The 20,434-nt window shown below is 40.5% G+C and overlaps 1 protein-coding gene across 1 annotated transcript; it reads left to right on the top strand.

Annotated features, from left to right (window-relative positions):
* The first annotated feature begins 83 nt into the window (after positions 1 to 83).
* On the top strand, positions 84 to 16,248 carry LOC136767687 (uncharacterized). Its single transcript, XM_066721632.1, has 2 exons — positions 84 to 454; positions 12,499 to 16,248. Exons 1-2 carry the CDS (start codon positions 154 to 156, stop codon positions 13,872 to 13,874), a joined length of 1,677 nt encoding a protein of 558 aa, XP_066577729.1. The 5' UTR covers positions 84 to 153; the 3' UTR covers positions 13,875 to 16,248.
* Positions 16,249 to 20,434: the final 4,186 nt, after the last annotated feature.

Raw genomic sequence — 20,434 nt, 5'->3', positions numbered from 1 at the left:
GCATTTCGGTGAATTTGGGGGGGTTGTGTACAACACTGGGGTGGGAGAAAAGCGCCACCGGAATTCCGTACAATCCCACAATGCACCGTTTCGGGTAAGACGGAAGTTCCCATGTGAAATAGGCGGACTTTGTTAGAAAGAGGGTATTTGAAAATGTCCGTCTCTGCGTGTCTGGACGCCCGCCTGGCCTCGGCTCTGACCGGGCTGATGAGAGCCGCCCTGTGGGAGATCGGGAAGGTGGTGGGAGAGACGGTGTCGGAGCACCGAGCGGAGATAACCCGCAGGGACGCGGAAAACGAGGCGCTGAGACGGAGGCTGCAGGAGCTCCTGGCGGCGGGGGAGGCGGCTGTGTGTGGCTGGAGCTCCGGAGCGGACGGGCCGCCTGTGAAGAGCCGAGGAGCCGGGAGGGCAGAGCGGAGCTGCGCGCAGAGAGAGAGCCGCGGAGCTGCCGCCGGTAACCTTTCATTATTGAGCCGCTTTATTCGTGTCTTTACTTCTATACGAGAAAGGCTGAGCGCTGTACAATGTCGGTAATGAAAACAAGCCGCAACAACACAGTAAACTGAGCTCTTTGGTCGCGTTCGCGTAGCGCAGATTTCCGCAGTTCTGCGCGACTGGGACAGATTTATTGGGGTTGGGCGTGAATATTCAAAGGAACATTAGTATTAGAATACTTACTTCTGAGACTCGTCGAATTCGGCGAGATAAACGTTTTTCACTTGTTAAAATACACTTTTGTTTAAACTGCATGAAGAAGCGAAATTTCAATTATACCGGTAAATCCCCATTATCGGGAACTACATGTAATATGGTAATGCTTATGTACAGTTTTCTACATGACAACATAAACGACAAACTAGCGCAGTAAGACCCCGTTCAGGGCCTGTGTTCAGTCGAAACATCCTACTCGTCAAGTTTTCCTACTTAATGCTAATGCGCATGCGTACATGGTATTTACTTAATTTTTTCTAGGATTTTGGAGAACGCCCATAAATCCGTGCTACCTGGACTGCATTGGTTTGCTGCATTTGTTTTTGTTAAACGGTTAATATGTTTAAACTTAATTTTTAAAGCATATATTTATAATTGTTAAAGCATGATATTTAACTAATGTCATTGTTATTTAGTTGTTGTGGTTCGGGTTGTCCAAGTAGCCAAATTTTGGTCATACCAGTACACGTTTAGGTCTTAGTTATACCGATATTGCTAGGCACTAGCGATAGGTCTATATAAACACTGCATGTAGGATATACTGCAGGTAGGATGTTTTGAAAAGGTGTTTTGGCCTATCATTTTGTGCTACCCAATACTATGGTCCGGTGTTACGCCGAATCCAGCGCCCCTACGAGTCATGTGTCCCGGGTTGGTTTGCGCATGATTAATAATTTATGAAAAAATTCATTTTCTTAGCACAGGCGAATTACACAAAACATACATATTCTACAGTAAGAGAAGATCAAATACACAATAAGATCTGTTACACTGATGCTCTTTGTGCTCACACGCCAGCAGTGCTGACAATGGATAATTATTATTATTATTAATAATAATATGTATTTGTTAGTAGACGCTCTTATCCAGGGCGACGTCAAAACATAAGAGCATTGCTGCGTGTCTGGCAACAGGGACAATCCAACAGTGATTTGGGACCGTCATCACAGACTTCATCAATAAGCACAATTTCCCATAAAACCATTAACATCACCTGAGATCGTCCAACAGTTTATTGATCTACCCACGACTGCGCCGCAAATACCCTCAAATCAGCTGCATTCATAATCAATAGGCTAGCCTATTGTTTTTTAAACAAGAATAAAAGTAAAAATACACCACAAAATGAATGAAAATGTATCCACTCATACAAAGTAAATTCATAATGAACTGTGTGCGCGGTGACGAATGCATGTTAACTCTATATTGTATTTTATTCAATACAGTAAAAGTGTCTGAAATAGCGATAAAATCCCTTAATGCATTAATAAAAAAATAAAAGGCTGATCTTATTAGCATATTCGTATAGTTGTATTTTCGTTTCTGCTTGTCTACATGTGATATCGCGTTTTTTGTTCTGCTTTTTGCAATGAGTTTGATTGTGATTGTGGTTTAAAGACGCAGTCGCCTCGGTGCTGATTATTATTGCGGTGTTTCTCCACTTCTACTCCGTGCTTGGGAACGCCCACATCCAGTGACGTCAACGTTCGGTTTCCAAAACCGGTGGAAAAGCGGGCCGGTTCACAAAAAGATCAGCTGGATCCCAGGCCGAGCAGCGGCTCCGGCTCCAGCACCGGCACCATGTCGCTGGAAAAGCGCTAAATGTAACTGTGACGCACCAGGCCCTGGGCCGGTGGAAACCGTCATCGTGTGACGCAACTCAAGCCCCGCCCCCAGATACTGCGTGTCTGAGAGACGTGGAATAAGCACAGGCACCGAAACAGCTCACACCACTGCAGGACACACAGTATTGTCTCTATATTTTTTGAATGACATATCGATCTGTATTCTTAAATGTAGTTACATTTCGCTAGTTCACATCTTTATATATATATATTATAAAAGTCTAGGCTAAGTAATGAGTTATAATGTAAACAGTTCAAACTACTCGGTCTATTAAAATGAAAGTGTATAGCTGGTAAACTTGCTATTGTTTTTTTCTTGTACTAAGTATGATTGAAGTCTGAAATGTAACGGTATGCATTTTACACGTGGAAATTGCATTATGAAATTGTGAACGGGACCATAACTTTATTAATTATCCGAATATTGCATTAAAACGATATAAACTTGATCGGAGCAGGTTTCCATTCAAATCAGTGCATTTTAATACCAGACCAGCTGTTTACTATCCAATCCGAAATGCGATTATATTGAGCTGAGCAGTACAATCACAAATGCCAGCGTTAGAGGTAACAACTGGGACGATGCAGGAATTAAAGCGCTGTTTACAATGTGGATGAAGATAGTTAAAAAACAAACCGCAGGATTTCCATTTGTGTCCCAGGGTGCGTGTGTCCCTGCTGATCTGGAAAAGCTCCTCTGGTTTGATGTGGTCTATGCCCTTTGTGATTTTGAAGACCTGGATCAAGTCCCAATGTAGTCTCCTCTGTTCCAGGGTGAAAAGGTTCAGTTCCCTCAGTCTCTCAGTAGGACATTCCCTTCAGACCTGGAATATGTCTGGTTGCTCTCCTCTGAACTGCCAGCAATATCCTTCTTGAAGTGTGGTGCCCAGAACTGCACACAGTATTCCAGATGAGGTCTAACTAGTGCATTGTACAGTCTGAAAATTACTTCCCTTGTTTTAAATTCTACACTTTTGACAATATACCCTAGCATTCTGTTTGCCTTTTTTATTGCTTCCCCACATTGTTTGGATAGAGAAAGTGAGGAGTCCTCATAGACTCCTAGGTCTAGTTCTATTCCTCCCATAGTGCAATTATAGTGGACATTTCTGTTACCTGGATGTATTACCTTGCACTTGTCTACATTGAATTTAATCTGCCAGGTGTCAGCCCACAACTGAATATTATCTAAATCCCTTTGAATAGCCTGTGCTGCCGAGATTGTATCTGCTGAGCCACCAATTTTGGTATCATCTGCAAATTTGACAAGTTTGCCAACTATCCCAGAGTCCAGATTATTAATATAGATTAGAAAAAGCAAAAGCCCTAGTACTGATCCCTGTGGAACTCCACTAACAACCTCACTCCAGTTAGAAGCTACTCCTTTAATCGACACCCTCTGTTTTCTATACATAAACCAGTTAATAATCCATCTACTTATATTACCCTGAATGCCTACAGCTTCCAATTGAGGATCAGTCTTTTGTGTGTAACCTTATCAAAAGCTTTCTGGAAATCTTAAGTATATCATATCATATGCTTTCACTTGATCTATAGCTGCAGTTGCGTGTTCAAAAAATTCTAATAAATTAGTAAGACATGATCTGCCTCGTCTAAACCCATGTTGACTATCTTTAAGAATATATTTTTCATTAAGATGCTCCTCTATTTTCTGTAATAATTTTTTCCAACATTTTACAAGTCATGCAGGTGAGACTGATTGGTCTGTAATTTCCTGGCTCAGTTTTGTCCCCTTTCTTGTGGATTGGTATGACATTTGCTGTCTTCCAGTCAGTTGGCACATCCCCTGTTCTAAGTGTTATTTGGAGTATTTGAGTTAGCGGCCTATAAATCATTTCCCTAATTTCTTTAAGTACTGTTGGAAATATACCATCTTGCCCAGGTGTTTTGTTTGTTTTTAATTCTGCTAGTCCCTTTAGTACATCCTCCTAATTTATCCTGATCTCTCTTAGGATTTGACTGGACTGATTGTTAACCTGTGGCATGTTATCGGTCTTTTCTTTTGTAAACACCCCTGTGAAATACTCATTTAGAACATTTGCCACATCTTGCTCGTTTTCCAAGATACTTCCGTTTTTGCCCTTCATCCGTTTCACTTCCTCCTTTATTGACCTCTTGCTGTTGTAATATTTAAGAAAGCTATTTGCATTAGCTTTAGCTCCAAGAGCTATGTTTCTTTCTATTTCCCTCTTTGCATTCGTCTCCATCCCTTTTGTATGCGCTATACAACATTTTATTTCTCTTGATATTTTTTTGCATACCTCTATTAGAACATTTTGGCCAATGTTTTCTGGTCCTCAATTTGCTAAGTTTAGATACAGATTTCTCCTGAGCCTCAAGTAGTATATTCTTAAAATATACTCATCCATTTTCAACTGAATCTGTATCCAGTGTGCTCCAGTCTACATCTTCTAAATGCCGCCTCATACCGTCAAGGTTTGCTTTTCTAAAATTGTAAACCATTGCTTTAGACTTGGTCCTTGTTTTTTGAAAGAATGCTGGGTGTGATTACTTGTGAGATAAAACGAAGAAATGACTGTAGGCAGTCCCAGCATTTTGAATCCATTGCCAGTTTCGAGCTGGAACAACTTGTTAATTCTAGAAAACTCATGTAAGAAACTCCAGGTAAAGTGTGATCACAGTACATCTGATAGAGCACATCTGCATCATAGCATTGTTTTGCATCTTTGCACAGCTGGAAATGTAACTTAAGCTCATCCCACTGCCCTAGTACATGCACAAAGCAGTCATATATGGAGAGCCATCTAGTGCCTGAAAGCTGCACTAGCAATAGTGGCATTTCACCTGGATTGATTAATTGGTAAATTTTGGCATATTCTCTGTGCCTCAGTGCACTGTGAGAAAACCAGTTGTGCGAGTGTGAAATTAAAAACTCGAGATTCCAAGGCAATGTTTGCTGGCACAAAGTTAAATGTAATGACACATGCACTTAAGCAGTTTTAGTTTCTCATTCTTTTTGAGAAGGTAAGTATAAACCGAGTCGAGAAACTGTGTCAGTGTTGTTGCAGTTGTTTCTGCTGTTTCTCCTTGCATATCCACTAAGCCCAAAAATGTTGAAACTATTTTGTTTAATGAGACACTGAAGTAGCATACTACTGCGCACAACTGCTTTGTTACAGCAACATCTGTGCTCTCGTCGATTACCAGCGAATACTGAGACTCTCCGATATCTTTTAACAAGTCTTTGAACATGCGGGGGTCAATGACGTTGTTGATAAGTGCTGTACATTTTGTCCGATGGATTTTCGAGTCCTTTTCAAAGGTTGGGTTCACCCAAGTGATCCACTGATCTAACTGCTGTGTGGCAAGAAATATAGCTAGGTAGCTGAAGCTTAGCCTTTTGAATGGTGGTCGACAGTTTTGACACAGTAAAACAGACATCTGTTAAACGTGCTGAGGAAAATGGCTTGGCATTTCTCTTATGTTTGTCTGTGCTTACATGTTGCAGGAGGTCTGCATGGTGAGCGCAAATCTCCACTTTACAGTACCTGCACATAGCTTTACTTTGATCACTGACCACTTCACCTATCCATTTAAGTTCTTTTTCCTGTTCCCAGTCTTTGTTGTACTTTTTGCCATACTTGGCCCACTTCGTTGGCGGCATTGTTTGTGAAAATGTGCATATGTCAATCTACAGTGAGGGGGGAAAAAAGTATTTGATCCCCTGCTGATTTTGTACGTTTGCCCACTGACAAAGAAATGATCAGTCTATAATTTTAATGGTAGGTGTATTTTAACAGTGAGAGACAGAATAACAACAAAAAAATCCAGAAAAACGCATTTCAAAAAAGTTATAAATTGATTTGCATGTTATTGAGTGAAATAAGTATTTGATCCCCTATCAATCAGCAAATTTTCTGGCTCCCACGTGTCTTTTATACAGGTAACGAGCTGAGATTAGGAGCACTCTCTTAAAGGGAGTGCTCCTAATCTCAGCTCGTTACCTGTATAAAAGACACCTGTCCACAGAAGCAATCAATCAATCAGATTCCAAACTCTCCACCATGGCCAAAGACCAAAGAGCTGTCCAAGGATGTCAGGGACAAGATTGTAGACCTACACAAGGTTGGAATGGGCTACAAGACCATCGCCAAGCAGCTTGGTGAGAAGGTGACAGCAGTTGGTGTGATTATTTGCAAATGGTAGAAACAAAAAATAACTGTCAGTCTCCCTCAGTCTGGGGCTCCATACAAGATCTCATCTCGTGGAGTTTCAATGATCATGAGAACAGTGAGGAATCCACCCAGAACTACACGGGAGAATCTTGTTAATGATCTCAAGGCAGCTGGAACCATAGTCACCAAGAAAACAATTGGTAACATACTACGCCATGAAGGACTGAAATCCTGCAGTGCCCGCAAGGTCCCCCTGCTCAAGAAAGCACATGTACAGGCCCGTCTGGAATTTCACAGTGAACATCTGAATGATTCAGAGGAGAACTGGGTGAAAGTGTGGTGGTCAGATGAGACCAAAATCGAGCTCTTTGGCATCAACTCAACTCGCTGTGTTTGGAGAAGGAGGAATGACCCCAAGAACACCATCCCCACCGTCAAACATGGAGGTGGAAACATTATGCTTTGTGGGTGTTTTTCTGCTAAGGGGACTGCACCGCATAAAAGGGACGATGGACGGGGCCATGTACTGTCAAATCTTGGGTGAGAACCTCCTTCCCTCAGCCAGGACATTGAAAATGGGTTGTGGATGGGTATTCCAGCATGACAATGACTCAAAACACACAGCCAAGGCAACAAAGGAGTGGCTCAAGAAGAAGCACATTAAAGTCCTGGAGTGGCCTAGCCAGTCTCCAGACCTTAATCCCATAGAAAATCTGTGGAGGGAGCTGAAGGTTTGAGTTGCCAAACGTCAGCCTCGAAACCTTAATGACTTGGAGAGGATCTGCAAAGAGGAGTGGGACAAAATCCCTCCTGAGATCGAAGGGGTCAAATACTTATTTCCCTCATTAACATGCAAATCAATTTATAACTTTTTTGAAATGTGTTTTTCTGGATTTGTTTGTTGTTATTTTGTCTCTCACTGTTAAAATACACCTACCATTAAAATTACAGACTGATCATTTCTTTGTCAGTGGGCAAACGTACAAAATCAGCAGGGGATCAAATACTTTTTTCCCCTCACTGTATGTCTGCTAACCATCATCTCTTGGATTCAATGTGATTTTTCTCCAATGAGGGACAGGACTCAGGAGGGGGTGGGGTAGGTCCATGTGGGGATGTATGGGAGGGTGAATTACACTGCAGCACTGTTTTTATTGTGAAGCTGTGAGCAGACACTGACAGTATCGATCAATGCGCTGGGAAAAAATATTTTTAAAATTTTCCTAACAAGCAACCATAATTTTTAAAACAAGCCCAAAAAAATGCAACCCGTGATTTTATAAAGGGACTTAAACAAATAAAGAAGCCCAAAGTCACGTATTATAAGCGGACTTGGCAACACTGGTGTCCACAGAGACGTCCAGTTGCCTGTGAAACCAATGCAAATTTGACAAATTTTACCTGCCGCTGAACTAAATTACTAGGCTACGTAATTTACATTGTACAACGTTGTGGCAATGTTGTGTGTGAGCTTGTGTGTCTCCAACATAATCATGCTAATGGCTCTCCTCTTCCATGAGCTTGTATAACTTATTGCTATTTAATTTGTTTCCATTTCATTGTTTTCCCTCTGACTTGTTGGGATTTGTATTTTGTATCTTTTTGTAATGTTATACTGGAAGTTGCATTGTGTATCAATAAAGTTGTGTTCTGGACTTGACTTAATATTTGGTAATTTATGGAAATTGGAAATTTTCAGTGTGTGTATATATTTTATTTTGGTCTATATAGTTTGGTTAATGGTATATAATGTATATTAACATTTGTGATATGTTTTGTATTGTGTTGACTGAATGTAAATAAAATACATCTGTGGGAACATGCCCATAAAATTGACTTTGTATTCAGTAATATCATCGTGGTAGTATAATGACTACTTTGAACTAATGTTAAATTTAACACATTCTGAATGTTGAAAGACTTCAGAGTTTTGTGCCACAATAAAAACAGTGTTTTCCCCCAAATAGACTTGTTACACACACATTATTGTGGTATGAATTGTATGCATTTATATTTGTATCTATTAGTTTAGTGTTATAATGATTTGTGTATCTATTTTCAAACATTGGCACAAATGATCCTTCATACAAAAGCAATTTAGAAAGTACAGTTCTGATTATGGAAAAATGTGTGTATTTCATGACAATCGACAATCCCCAATGATTCACCAATAAGGGAAATCAGCAACAATATGTGTATCCTGCAGTAGGCCTACATTGTGCCTTATCTTATGTCTGTACTTTTACTATTTTATATACTTGTGAAATCCTTTTTGATAGTATTTTTATTAATGTACTCTCTTCTTTGTACTGTTCCCTGTGGTCACATGCTGCTGTTCAAGTTGAATCCCAGGTGGGGGGCACACTGTTGTACACTTGACTGAAGTACTTCACTCAGATTGCTCCAATAAAATGCCCCCAGCTGTATAAATGGGTACCTATTTAAGTTGCTTTGGATAAAAGCATCAGCCAAATTCTTATTAATTATATTTTGTTTTTTCGAAATCCAAACCCAGTGTTTTATATTGAAGCATGTGGTCCGGTGTACAAATATGTAACGAGACCACGTTGGGCCAGGCTAAATATACTTGGACCTGGGAAAGAACTTACAATTTGTCAGGAATCCGTAGAGAAATCAGTTTCTCAAGGAGTGAATTGTTAAATACTCAACTTCTATTAAAATAACGCGTATAGCTATATACACTCAGATCTGAGCAACACAAACATGCACTTTTAATACTAGAATGCAGTTGAATTCTCCTTCAGGGAAATAATAATGGAAAATATTTAGGATACTTATTTTAAATGTTAATCAAGATCATCTTGCAGTGAGAAGCCATACACATTTGTTATTTTGTTAAAAGCGCTGCTCAAAAAATAATGGAAAGTAGGTGAAATGGTAGTTTTTAAGTGATGTAATTCTGTCTTGTTCGGTTTCTACTGGTACCCCCCCTTCCACCCCCTGGCACACGTTACTGCTAGCACATCACCCCCCTACATGTATAAAAAGGGAAAACACTATACATTTTTTTTTTTTTTTTAATCAAAGGGAAAATGTGTGTGTGTATATGTATATGAGAGAGATGAGAGATAATTTTACAAAATGTTATCAAATAGGCACCAGTTGTTTCACTAGTGGTAGTTTTTTTGTTATGTTTTTTGTTGAAAGAAACACGAGCATGTTCACATTTTTGTTTAATCTGGCTGCATGTGGGATTTTGATATGGTCTGAAATTGTAAGGGGATTTCTATGTTTTCTTTATTTTTTGTTTTGGTGGATTTGAATGCTTCTTTTGCATTCCAACTGCATAGTTTTCAGGTATACTCAACCTAAACACTTTTTCTGTAGTACTTCTGTCCTGCAAATGCTACGGTGCTGTATAACTGAACACCATGCTCTTGTGCTGTGTGCTGCAGGTTCATTAGGTGATTTAATATTGTGCTCAGAGTTAAACTACAGAAAACAGTAGTGTTTTAATGTGTATATCTTGTCCTTGCTGTTGCCGCTGTTCTTTCAATAATAATCGAGGCGGTTTGTTTCCTGAAACTTCTTCCCAGATCCTGCTAGTGGTACAGTATGTAATCTATAGAATAAAACATTATTCACCTAGCACCATCTATTCTAATAAAATCTATGGAAATAGTGTATTAGTTCTTATTGTTATTTAAATAATGGAGAGCTTAATCCTATTTTACAGTCCTGCCATTTGACTTCTGCGAACAGGTCCAAACGTCGATCTGTCAAATGTTTAAACAAATTGAATGTATTACTTTCTTTTGCCTGAATATCTTGCACATTTTCAGCATTTTGGCTTTTTTGTGGTCACCTGCCTGGCATTCTTCAGTGTACAAGAAACCAAAATAATCCCAAATCAGATCGGTAGCATTGCTTTGTTGTTTTTTTACAAGTTAAGGAACATTTGGTCGCTTCAGTTTTTCAAACTGCACGTGCAGTGAATGATGGCAGGATCGTCTCCCGGTGATACTGGCACTCCTGGGCCAGTCCACAATGTAAGAACCACTACATTTAGGTATTGCTGGTACTGGTACTAATGTCCAACTCTAGACTCATATATGATGTATTATATACATTGACTGTTTCACTGCATGCTGGAATACCCTATATTATCAGGGTACAATGACTACCTATATGATACTATAGAAATTAAATCATGGGCCATCTGGTATTCATTTCAATTTAGTAAAAAACTAAATTACGAGAACACACTCTTGAAATCCTCCATTGGAGAAAAGACCATCTTTCAGCATCATGCATGTATTGCAGTAGAGATACACTGGGCCATACCAGGCCAGCTCATCTAGGTTAAGGTTTGGTTCTGGGTCGGATGTACCAGTGGAAAAGAGACAAAGTTAGCCGGATCTGTGCATAACAACTGGTAAAAACTTATACCCATGAAAGCACTTGACATAGCCCTGTAAAATGGCAGCACCCTTCCTTAGAGATCCCATAGATCAAGGAGCAATTTTAATTAGATCAGCTTTTCTTAGGGAATGAGCACTGAGAGATCACCAAGGTCCTTTGCATCAATCAGATGTTTTTCTATTTGAGTACTATAGATTAGGTTTGTAAGGTGTAATATACTGAATAATCAACTTGAGCCATTCAGTGCCCATAGCACCCAGAGCAGCCATGCTTTGACAGTAACACAGACTATATACTGGGGGTGCACTTTTTTGCTTTTTTTTGCCGTTTATTAATGATGAAAATATTGGCACAGCTGCTGCTACTAGGTTGTATGCAATTGAATGAATAGATATTCCCATCGTTATTGTTTTTATTAAGTAGGCTACATTATCAGGCAGAGTTCCCCAATGTCATTGCTGTGGATTGCAGTCAGATCCCCATCAAGGCACTCTCAGGACCAACTGAGGCAGATCTTGTGAACAGGAAATCAATAAGACCTATTGGTAATAAAGGGAAGCACATCCCTTGAAATAAATGTACATAGCTGCTTGTCAGTTATCACTATGTAAGGTTGCAGTTGGGAAAAGGAATAATTCACGACACTTTCTTAAACAGTTTTTTTATTAAACCCAGATACAAGACTGGGTGTAGCTCCACTCACGGGGGGGCACCAACTGGATGATGCCACAGATATGTACCCCGACTATGTGTGACTACATCATAGGATCAACCCCCCTGCCGGTAGCTCACCTCTCCACACGTGTTCACCTACGTGATCACCCATGATAACCAATAACTCCAAAACATACATGTATGATGGGGACTTAATTTAGCAGGGACCCTCCCACAATTACTGTCAAGGTATTCCTATGCTGAGATGCTAGAGGAACTAGTCCCCAACAGGACTAATCGCATATGGTTTGTCCTAAAATACTGCATGTAGCATTAGCATGTAGGTGGTATCGCCCTGGCACGCTACAACTAGAACCACCAGAGTTTGAGAGATAACTGGAACCTCCAGGAGCCCTCAATATGATGGCCCTATCACAAAAAAGCAAATGTTATAATCATATTGTTTGACCTTCTAGTATAAGTAATTTTATCTGGACACATCCCATAAAGCATCAGCACTATCCAAAAAAGCCCTTGCTGTAGACCTACATAAGAACTAGGTTATTCAGTTTCATTCAGCAACCTCACTCAAGTCCAGATCTTGATTCAAATTATGTAATTCATCAAATACAGCAATACCATATTCTAGCATGAGATATTCAAAGGGTGTAAAGTGGCATTTGGCATATGTGCATTCTAATCAAGTGATCTACAAATCAAACCAAGACAGCTGTACAGTATTTAGAGATTAAATATTTCAAGATATCCTGAAATCCCTTTGACTGACTTCCCACATACGAGTGCCAGTCTGTGCTTTTACTGTCTGACTTCATACATGCTCCTAGTTTATATGCTGACTGAACACCATTAGCACTTCTGAATGATGTTCTGATATAATGACATTATTTGTGTGAGTTTTCAGAGATGCTATTCTCAAGTGCTATTCTCCTGTGTCGTCTCTCCCCCAGGAGCTGTAGAGGCCAGCGCTCTTCCTGACTCTGGGGAAAGGGCTCCCATTGAGCAGCAGCACTGGGAGCAGGAGTGGGGCTCCAGTCTGAGGCAGGACACAGAGCCCACAGCTACTGAAGGCAACCAGGGGCTGAATGAGCAGCCCAGGGGCAGACGGAGTCAGGAGGAGCTCAGGGGACAGGAGTCTGGAAACATGGCAGAGCCACACACTGAGGGGTCAACACAGGGACTCGGGGCACTGGCATCTGACACCACAGGGTCAAAGGTCATAAAGAGCGACCCTGAGCTGGACTGCACCCACACTGCGGATCTCTGCAGGACCCAGTCTCTGGGATCTGAGTGGGGACCCAGTCTGATGCCTGATCACATCAAAACAGAGTACGACACACTGGAGTCTGTTTACACGGTGGAGCCGAGAACAGCAACTCCCTTCAGAGATGCACTCGGTGATCTAAAAATTGACAATATTACGGATAGTGCCTGTGACCTGTGGCCTGAGCTCCCTGTAGCTGGACAGTATAACCCAGGGCCTGAGCTCCCTGTAGCTGGACAGTGTGACCTGGGGCCTGAGCTCCCTGTAGCTGGACAGTGTGACCTGGGGCCTGAGCTCCCAGTAGCTGGACAGTGTGACCTAGGGTCCACTGCTTTGAGGACGGGCCTTAGTGGGGGGAGTACCAGTGCAGTGAGTGGGGAGAACCCATCGTCAAAGCACAGACAACTGCGTCCCAGACCCCCTAGACCACAGAGCTCCTCCAGCTCCCCCTCCTCACCTCTCCCACTGCAGCATGGAAAACGGCTTCACCAGCATCAGAGTGCGAGGAGCTATACTCACACAGGAGTCTTAAGTAGACATCCGCGATCTTGCACAGAAAAGAGACCGTACAGCTGCCTCCAGTGTGGGAAGAGTTTCAGTCAGTCAGGATATCTTAAACTCCACCAGCGCACTCACACAGGAGAGAGACCGTACTGCTGCACTGAGTGTGGGAAGAGTTTTATTCATTCGGGAGCACTTAAACTCCACCAGCGCACTCACACAGGAGAGAAACCTTTTTGCTGCGCCCAGTGTGGGAAGAGTTTCACTCAGGCAGGAAACCTTTGTAGACACCAACGCACTCACACAGGCGAGAAACCGTACAGCTGTGCCCAGTGTGGGAGAAGCTTTAATGATGTATCAAACCTTTATAGTCACCAGCGCACTCACACAGGAGAGAAACCGAACTGCTGCACCCTGTGTGGGAAGAGCTTCAGTGATGTATCAAACCTTTATAGTCACCAGTGCACTCACACAGGAGAGAAACCGTTCTGCTGCACCCTGTGTGGGAAGAGCTTCACTCAGAAAAGAACGCTTAAATCACACCAGCGCACTCACAGATGACCCCTGCTCCCTGTGTGAGTTCCGTGCTGGTCTCTTTGGTCTCTCCTAGCTGAGACAGTGGCTGTGTGTGCTGTCAACCAGTAGCAGTACCTTTCTCATCCCAGTATCAGATGTCTGTTTTTTATTTTATGTATTAATATTAGTTTCCTTTGTTTACTTCTGAGTGTTAAGTGCATTAAATAATAACGCTGTGTAGGCTCTCAAATTCCTGTTTTTATTAATCTGAAACATACACTGAAGAGTCCAAATAATCGAGAGATTTATTTTCAATCAAGAGGAATTTAATTAGGAGGTGTCTTAGAGAAGTTACACATTACAGGCACTTTTATGCAGACCAGACAGGAGAGACAGATAACAGGGCCCACATGTCTGTCCCATGATGAGTGGAAGCTCGGTTTCTGCCTGACAGCTGGATAGGAAGACCCGTATATGGCTAAACCGGGGAAAAAGTAATTCATAAATAATGTTTAATATAAGGGGGCCTTGTTGGATGTATCAAGCCCACATCCCGGGTGAAAACTGGTTCTTATCAGACTGTGTTCTTCTAGGTATCTATAACAGTACCATGAGAGTAAGAACTTGCGACAGTGACCTTGTTTACAAGACACACAGGCAGGGCCGGCCCTGACCAATTTAGTGTCGTAGGCAAGATTTTAGCTGGTGCCCCTTGCATCGTAGCCAATTCCACCACCAATTATTGTGTTCATAGACTCACACAGAAACTGGATAGCTTTATGTCTTTGAGATTTTATTTTAAAAACAAACAAAATAAAAAATACGCATAATGTTGCATTGTTCTACAGCCTTACTCGCCTTGCTTTTCTAGCAGCAAACAAGTGACATAAAACGAAGTATAAATAAGTGGATGGTTCGTGCAGCACACTTGAAAGAAAACTTGTATTTCTCAAAATTATGTTGTAGGTAATGGAGGTTGATGAAAGAGTTAAATAGCTGATCGTTCAAAAGGTGTGATCGTTGTAGGGCATCTGTAAGAAAACTGATTTATGTTTTCTTACTTATTCTCATTCATTCCAAACAGTGTCCCTTTATTGCAGCACTAGCACTGTATCCAAAACGGTGTCTTCAGTAATTGTAATATTAAATTTGATTAATATGTATGGGTGGTTCTACAAAGAAATAACAATAACATAAATCAGTCATATAATAATCAATATAGCCAATAACCATACAAAGAATATTAATACAAATATACACAGTTCTGACAGCAGAAATATACTCAAATGACTTTACATGCAGCATAAATGCAAACCTATGGATCTATGCTATCTTACTACAGCCAGATGCTAAGACATTACCTTAACCAAGGTTAAATCTTATTGTAAGGCTAAATAACTAGATTGTTTGTGTATATGTATATTCTTTTACTTTGCGTTTATTTATTTATTTTATCCCATTAATAATAAAACAACCCAGGCTCCAGTATGTGGGAGAAAAGAAAAGCAACAAGCTTTATTGTTCTTGTGTCCTCAGTGTGATCATTGTCTCCAACTTTGGGATACAGGAACAGGAATTCTTAGTATTTCTGTTCATTTTATACACAGTTCACAATCTTATTAAATCAAAACAAATACATTAAGCTTAACAGTTTTCTTTCACCAATTAAGTGCATTTCAATATATTTTAAATGTAATTTGTCACCTTCTATTGCATTAATAAACAAAATAACCTCAAATATAAAATGTAAACAATGCCACGTCTTGTTTTTTCTCCCATGGACACCATCGGTTATCTATCTATCTATCTATCTCTCTCTCTCTCTCTCTCTCTCTCTCTCTCTCTCTATATATATATATATATATATATATATATATTGAAGACTCTGTATAGGATGTTGAAGAAAGTGTTTTGTGATAATTATATAATGTTTTATATTAATACTAGCATTAGAAGTAGTTTGTATACAGACTGAGCAGATTAGATTTAGCAGGACAAGTAAAGGGTCAACAAGGTTGGTTTGTTAGAATCTCCTGTCAGTAATGAAAGATTACACAGTGCTGAAATAGCCTACAGATGTCTGCTGTGAATTTGTTTATGACTTAATCGTTTCTCAAGATAGGCAGGAATGTTTCTGTTAATGAGCGATTGACACTAGGTAAATGACCACCGTGGGATCGCATCTTCCTAGTGCACATCAAAGACGGACATCTGCTTTTTGTATCCATCACCTCTTCACGGGAGGACAGATCGTAAACGGACCCGGACCTGTATCTTCCGATTGGATGAACGGCCATAAGATGTTACGTCATTTTTCCTATAAAGTTGTACTCATGTTTGTAAACATTAAGTCTCACTGAAGGAATTATTTCTGACGTGGGGCTTCCGAGCCGGCCCGATTAAAGTTCTGTTTGCTTTGTCTCCGCGACTTCTCCACTTATTTCCGAGACGGTTCTACATATATATATACACTCACCTAAAGGATTATTAGGAACACCATACTAATACTGTGTTTGACCCCCTTTTGCCTTCAGAACTGCCTTAATTCTACGTGGCATTGATTCAACAAGGTGCTGAAAGCATTCTTTAGAAATGTTGGCCCATATTGATAGGATAGCATCTTGCAGTTGATGGAGATTTGTGGGATGCACATCCAGGGCACGAAGCTCCCGTTCCACCACATCCCAAAGATGCTCTATTGGGTTGAGATCTGGTGACTGTGGGGGCCAGTTTAGTACAGTGAACTCATTGTCATGTTCAAGAAACCAATTTGAAATGATTCGACCTTTGTGACATGGTGCATTATCCTGCTGGAAGTAGCCATCAGAGGATGGGTACATGGTGGTCATAAAGGGATGGACATGGTCAGAAACAATGCTCAGGTAGGCCGTGGCATTTAAACGATGCCCAATTGGCACTAAGGGGCCTAAAGTGTGCCAAGAAAACATCCCCCACACCATTACACCACCACCACCAGCCTGCACAGTGGTAACAAGGCATGATGGATCCATGTTCTCGTTCTGTTTACGCCAAATTCTGACTCTACCATCTGAATGTCTCAACAGAAATGGAGACTCATCAGACCAGGCAACATTTTTCCAGTCTTCAACTGTCCAATTTTGGTGAGCTTGTGCAAATTGTAGCCTCTTTTTCCTATTTGTAGTGGAGATGAGTGGTACCCGGTGGGGTCTTCTGCTGTTGTAGCCCATCCGCCTCAAGGTTGTACGTGTTGTGGCTTCACAAATGCTTTGCTGCATACCTCGGTTGTAACAAGTGGTTATTTCAGTCAAAGTTGCTCTTCTATCAGCTTGAATCAGTCGGCCCATTCTCCTCTGACCTCTAGCATCAACAAGGCATTTTCGCCCACAGGACTGCCACATACTGGATGTTTTTCCCTTTTCACACCATTCTTTGTAAACCCTAGAAATGGTTGTGCGTGAAAATCCCAGTAACTGAGCAGATTGTGAAATACTCAGACCGGCCCGTCTGGCACCAACAACCATGCCATGCTCAAAATTGCTTAAATCACCTTTCTTTCCCATTCAGACATTCAGTTTGGAGTTCAGGAGATTGTCTTGACCAGGACCACACCCCTAAATGCATTGAAGCAACTGCCATGTGATTGGTTGGTTAGATAATTGCATTAATGAGAAATTGAACAGGTGTTCCTAATAATCCTTTAGGTGAGTGTATATATACAACACTAAACACAACAGAACACAAATAAATGCATTGGATAACAACAGTTTAAATATTACACATCAATATTTATCATCATCATTACTGGATGGTTTATAAATGTGAAGTTTTTTATTGGATTGTATCAGACTATTTACAATGGGTCTTACCTTTGGAATACAGGAAAAGGAACTAAACATACATAGCAGAACTTGTCAGTTCTCTTTCCTGTTTTTTACACTATACACAATAAGGAGAACGCCCCCTGGAGGTTAACCCTGTTACATGAATTAACCTGAAGGACTTCAATACAAATCCTCCAGGCAACATTATAAACTTATAACCATTATACATATCGATAATACACCGTCTTCAATTCAATAAACATGTAAACAATAGATAACGATAATAATATATTCTAAATCAAGCAGTTTGGATTACGACCGCATGGTGGCAGTAGATAATTACTCGGCTAACTAACAGATTAGCATTGCTATTCTCAATATGTAGCGTCCATAATTTATACCAAACAGAAACGAACGTGTATACTTACATTTTGCTGCACGCACACAATCATATCAATAATAAACAATTACTGTCTATTTTGTAGACCTAAACTATAACTTGTCCAGCACCAACCTACATATAAAACGCCAGGATAAACTTATTTTCAAAACTCATTTCAAACCGATTGGCTAATTGTTAAGGGACCGGGCGAAGGAGCAAAAATGTATAAAAACGTAAAGTTAAGGGAGTAACTACAAAAGCAATTTCCACTGCCCTTCAAAACATCATAGGTTATGTTATTCCCCAAACACCTGAATAGTCTTTCCAACATTCCCTAATGGATTTAAGGTAAAAGTAACTGACATTAACTCTAGCTAGCTAGCTCTTTAAATGAGCGAGCGTTACTAGTATCGTCCAAAGTAAGCTGGCGAGTTCATTGCTCCAACACTGCTCCAACGGTAACTATGCAATTAGATCCCCCCACAGTCAGGCGAGACTAACTATGACGGGGGGGCGATTGATGCACCGGGCCGGGAGAGGAGATGTACTGGATTCTTGGTGCAGAGAATATAAGACTTTGGAAAAAACAACATAGATAGGTAGAAAGCAGAAACACCACAAGACTGAATGGCAGTAGCAGTAGCAGAACAACAGTCCCTCCAAACAATAAAATGCAGGCTTCCCTCCCCACCCCCTCCAAGAGTGTTCCAGGGCAAATCTGATTTCTCCCATAGCTCAAAAAACTCTTTCAGTACTAGGCCCTGACTCAGCCAGCGGACTTCTGTGTGATCAGGCAAATCGCCACATTCAACGTTAAGCTCCTCAATGAATGCCTGGAATTAGCGGTGCTTTAAACCACTAGCCATGATCTAATTTACAGTTTTTGTTACCGTGTGCATTACATGATCCATAATCAGCACCTTCCCACACAAGGCTTCCTGGTGTAGAATGCAGTGATAAGTTGTCAGTGTCCCAGGACAGTTTTTCTCCCGTAGCTTTTGCATCCTAGCAACCAGACCTGTTTTTTCACACATATCGCAGGTGCTCTGTCTGTAGCCAGACCGACTAATTTCTTCCACGCCAACTTTATTTGGTTCACGCATCTCTCAACTTGCTGATAGATATAATTTGTTGTGGTAGTGTCGTGCATTGCTGCAACATCCAGAAGCTCTTCATTAACATTTAGATCTGAATTTACCCCCCTAATAAAAATAGATAAATGGGTTGTGTCCATTATTTCAGTGCTCTCATCAACACTAGGCGAGTGTGCAATGAAATGACTTGCTTTTTCATCTGGCTGGTCTTTGAGATTAGCAGCTAAATCATCTACTCTCTCGGCAATGATATTTCGTGAGAGACTGACATTTGCAAACAAATACTTTTTGTCTGGATACTACATCGCTGACTTTAAGCATACAGTTCTTTTAAAAAGCACCCTCAGGGAAACACATTGACGTTTTTGCAGTTTATTGGGATACGATGTAACTTGCTTTAACGGCAGCATCGCTCTCTGTTTTTGCCCTTTTGAACATGGTTTTCTATAGTTCAATACTTTTTTTTAATTTCAGCCACTTTGTGTAGACTTTTCTTTCTCTCCAAACACCCATACTTCTCTTTGTGTTTAGTCTCGTAGTGCTGCCATATATTGAATTCTTTCATCACTGCTAAACTCTCCTTACAAATGAGGCATACAGGTTTTAAACTCTTCTTTTAAACTTGACTCCCCTGTTATAGCCAGTTAACAGTCTTTCTATTCTTGATTTGGGAATTTTTCCCACTCTTCCGTGCAGGATGCTTCCAATTCAGAAATATTCTTAGGTCATCTTGCATGGATGGCATGTTTGGGATCTACCCATAGATTTCCCCAAGTCTGGGGAAGTGTTGTCACTGTAGCGTAAGGTACACTTAAAAATTTCAATTAAAGAAGTGAATTTATAGTATCACCTTATCACGAATCCTGGAATCTTGTAGAACTCAATTTCTGTAATAATTGGACGCAGACACCAATTCCAAAGATATAAATTGTCAAATTTATTCAAAACAAAGACTAAATGTAGCACTACACTAATTATACAAAAGGGAAAAACTAATTAAAATTCAACTCTAGATCAACAAATCAAAGACAAATCACTTCCGTGACCAAATCAAAGACCATGGGATCGCATATGATAACACAAATCGTTAAACAAAAAAGGTTATAAACACATTGACTACAATACCGGTTAGTAAGACGAAGGTGAGTCTCTCGTTAGTATTATTAGTCAGACATTAAATACCTACGCAGGTTAGTATTTATGTCAGGTAACTTCTCGTTATATATATATCAGTCTCATTTACGTTTAGGTGCCGAGAAAGATCCTATCATTACTTGTTACCACAATTTCCCTTAACTGATTATTATTCAATGATTAAGGATAGGC

The sequence above is a fragment of the Amia ocellicauda genome, chromosome 14, assembly GCF_036373705.1.
Source record: "Amia ocellicauda isolate fAmiCal2 chromosome 14, fAmiCal2.hap1, whole genome shotgun sequence".
Classification (NCBI taxonomy): domain Eukaryota; kingdom Metazoa; phylum Chordata; class Actinopteri; order Amiiformes; family Amiidae; genus Amia; species Amia ocellicauda.
This window is presented reverse-complemented; position numbering and strand designations above follow the sequence as displayed.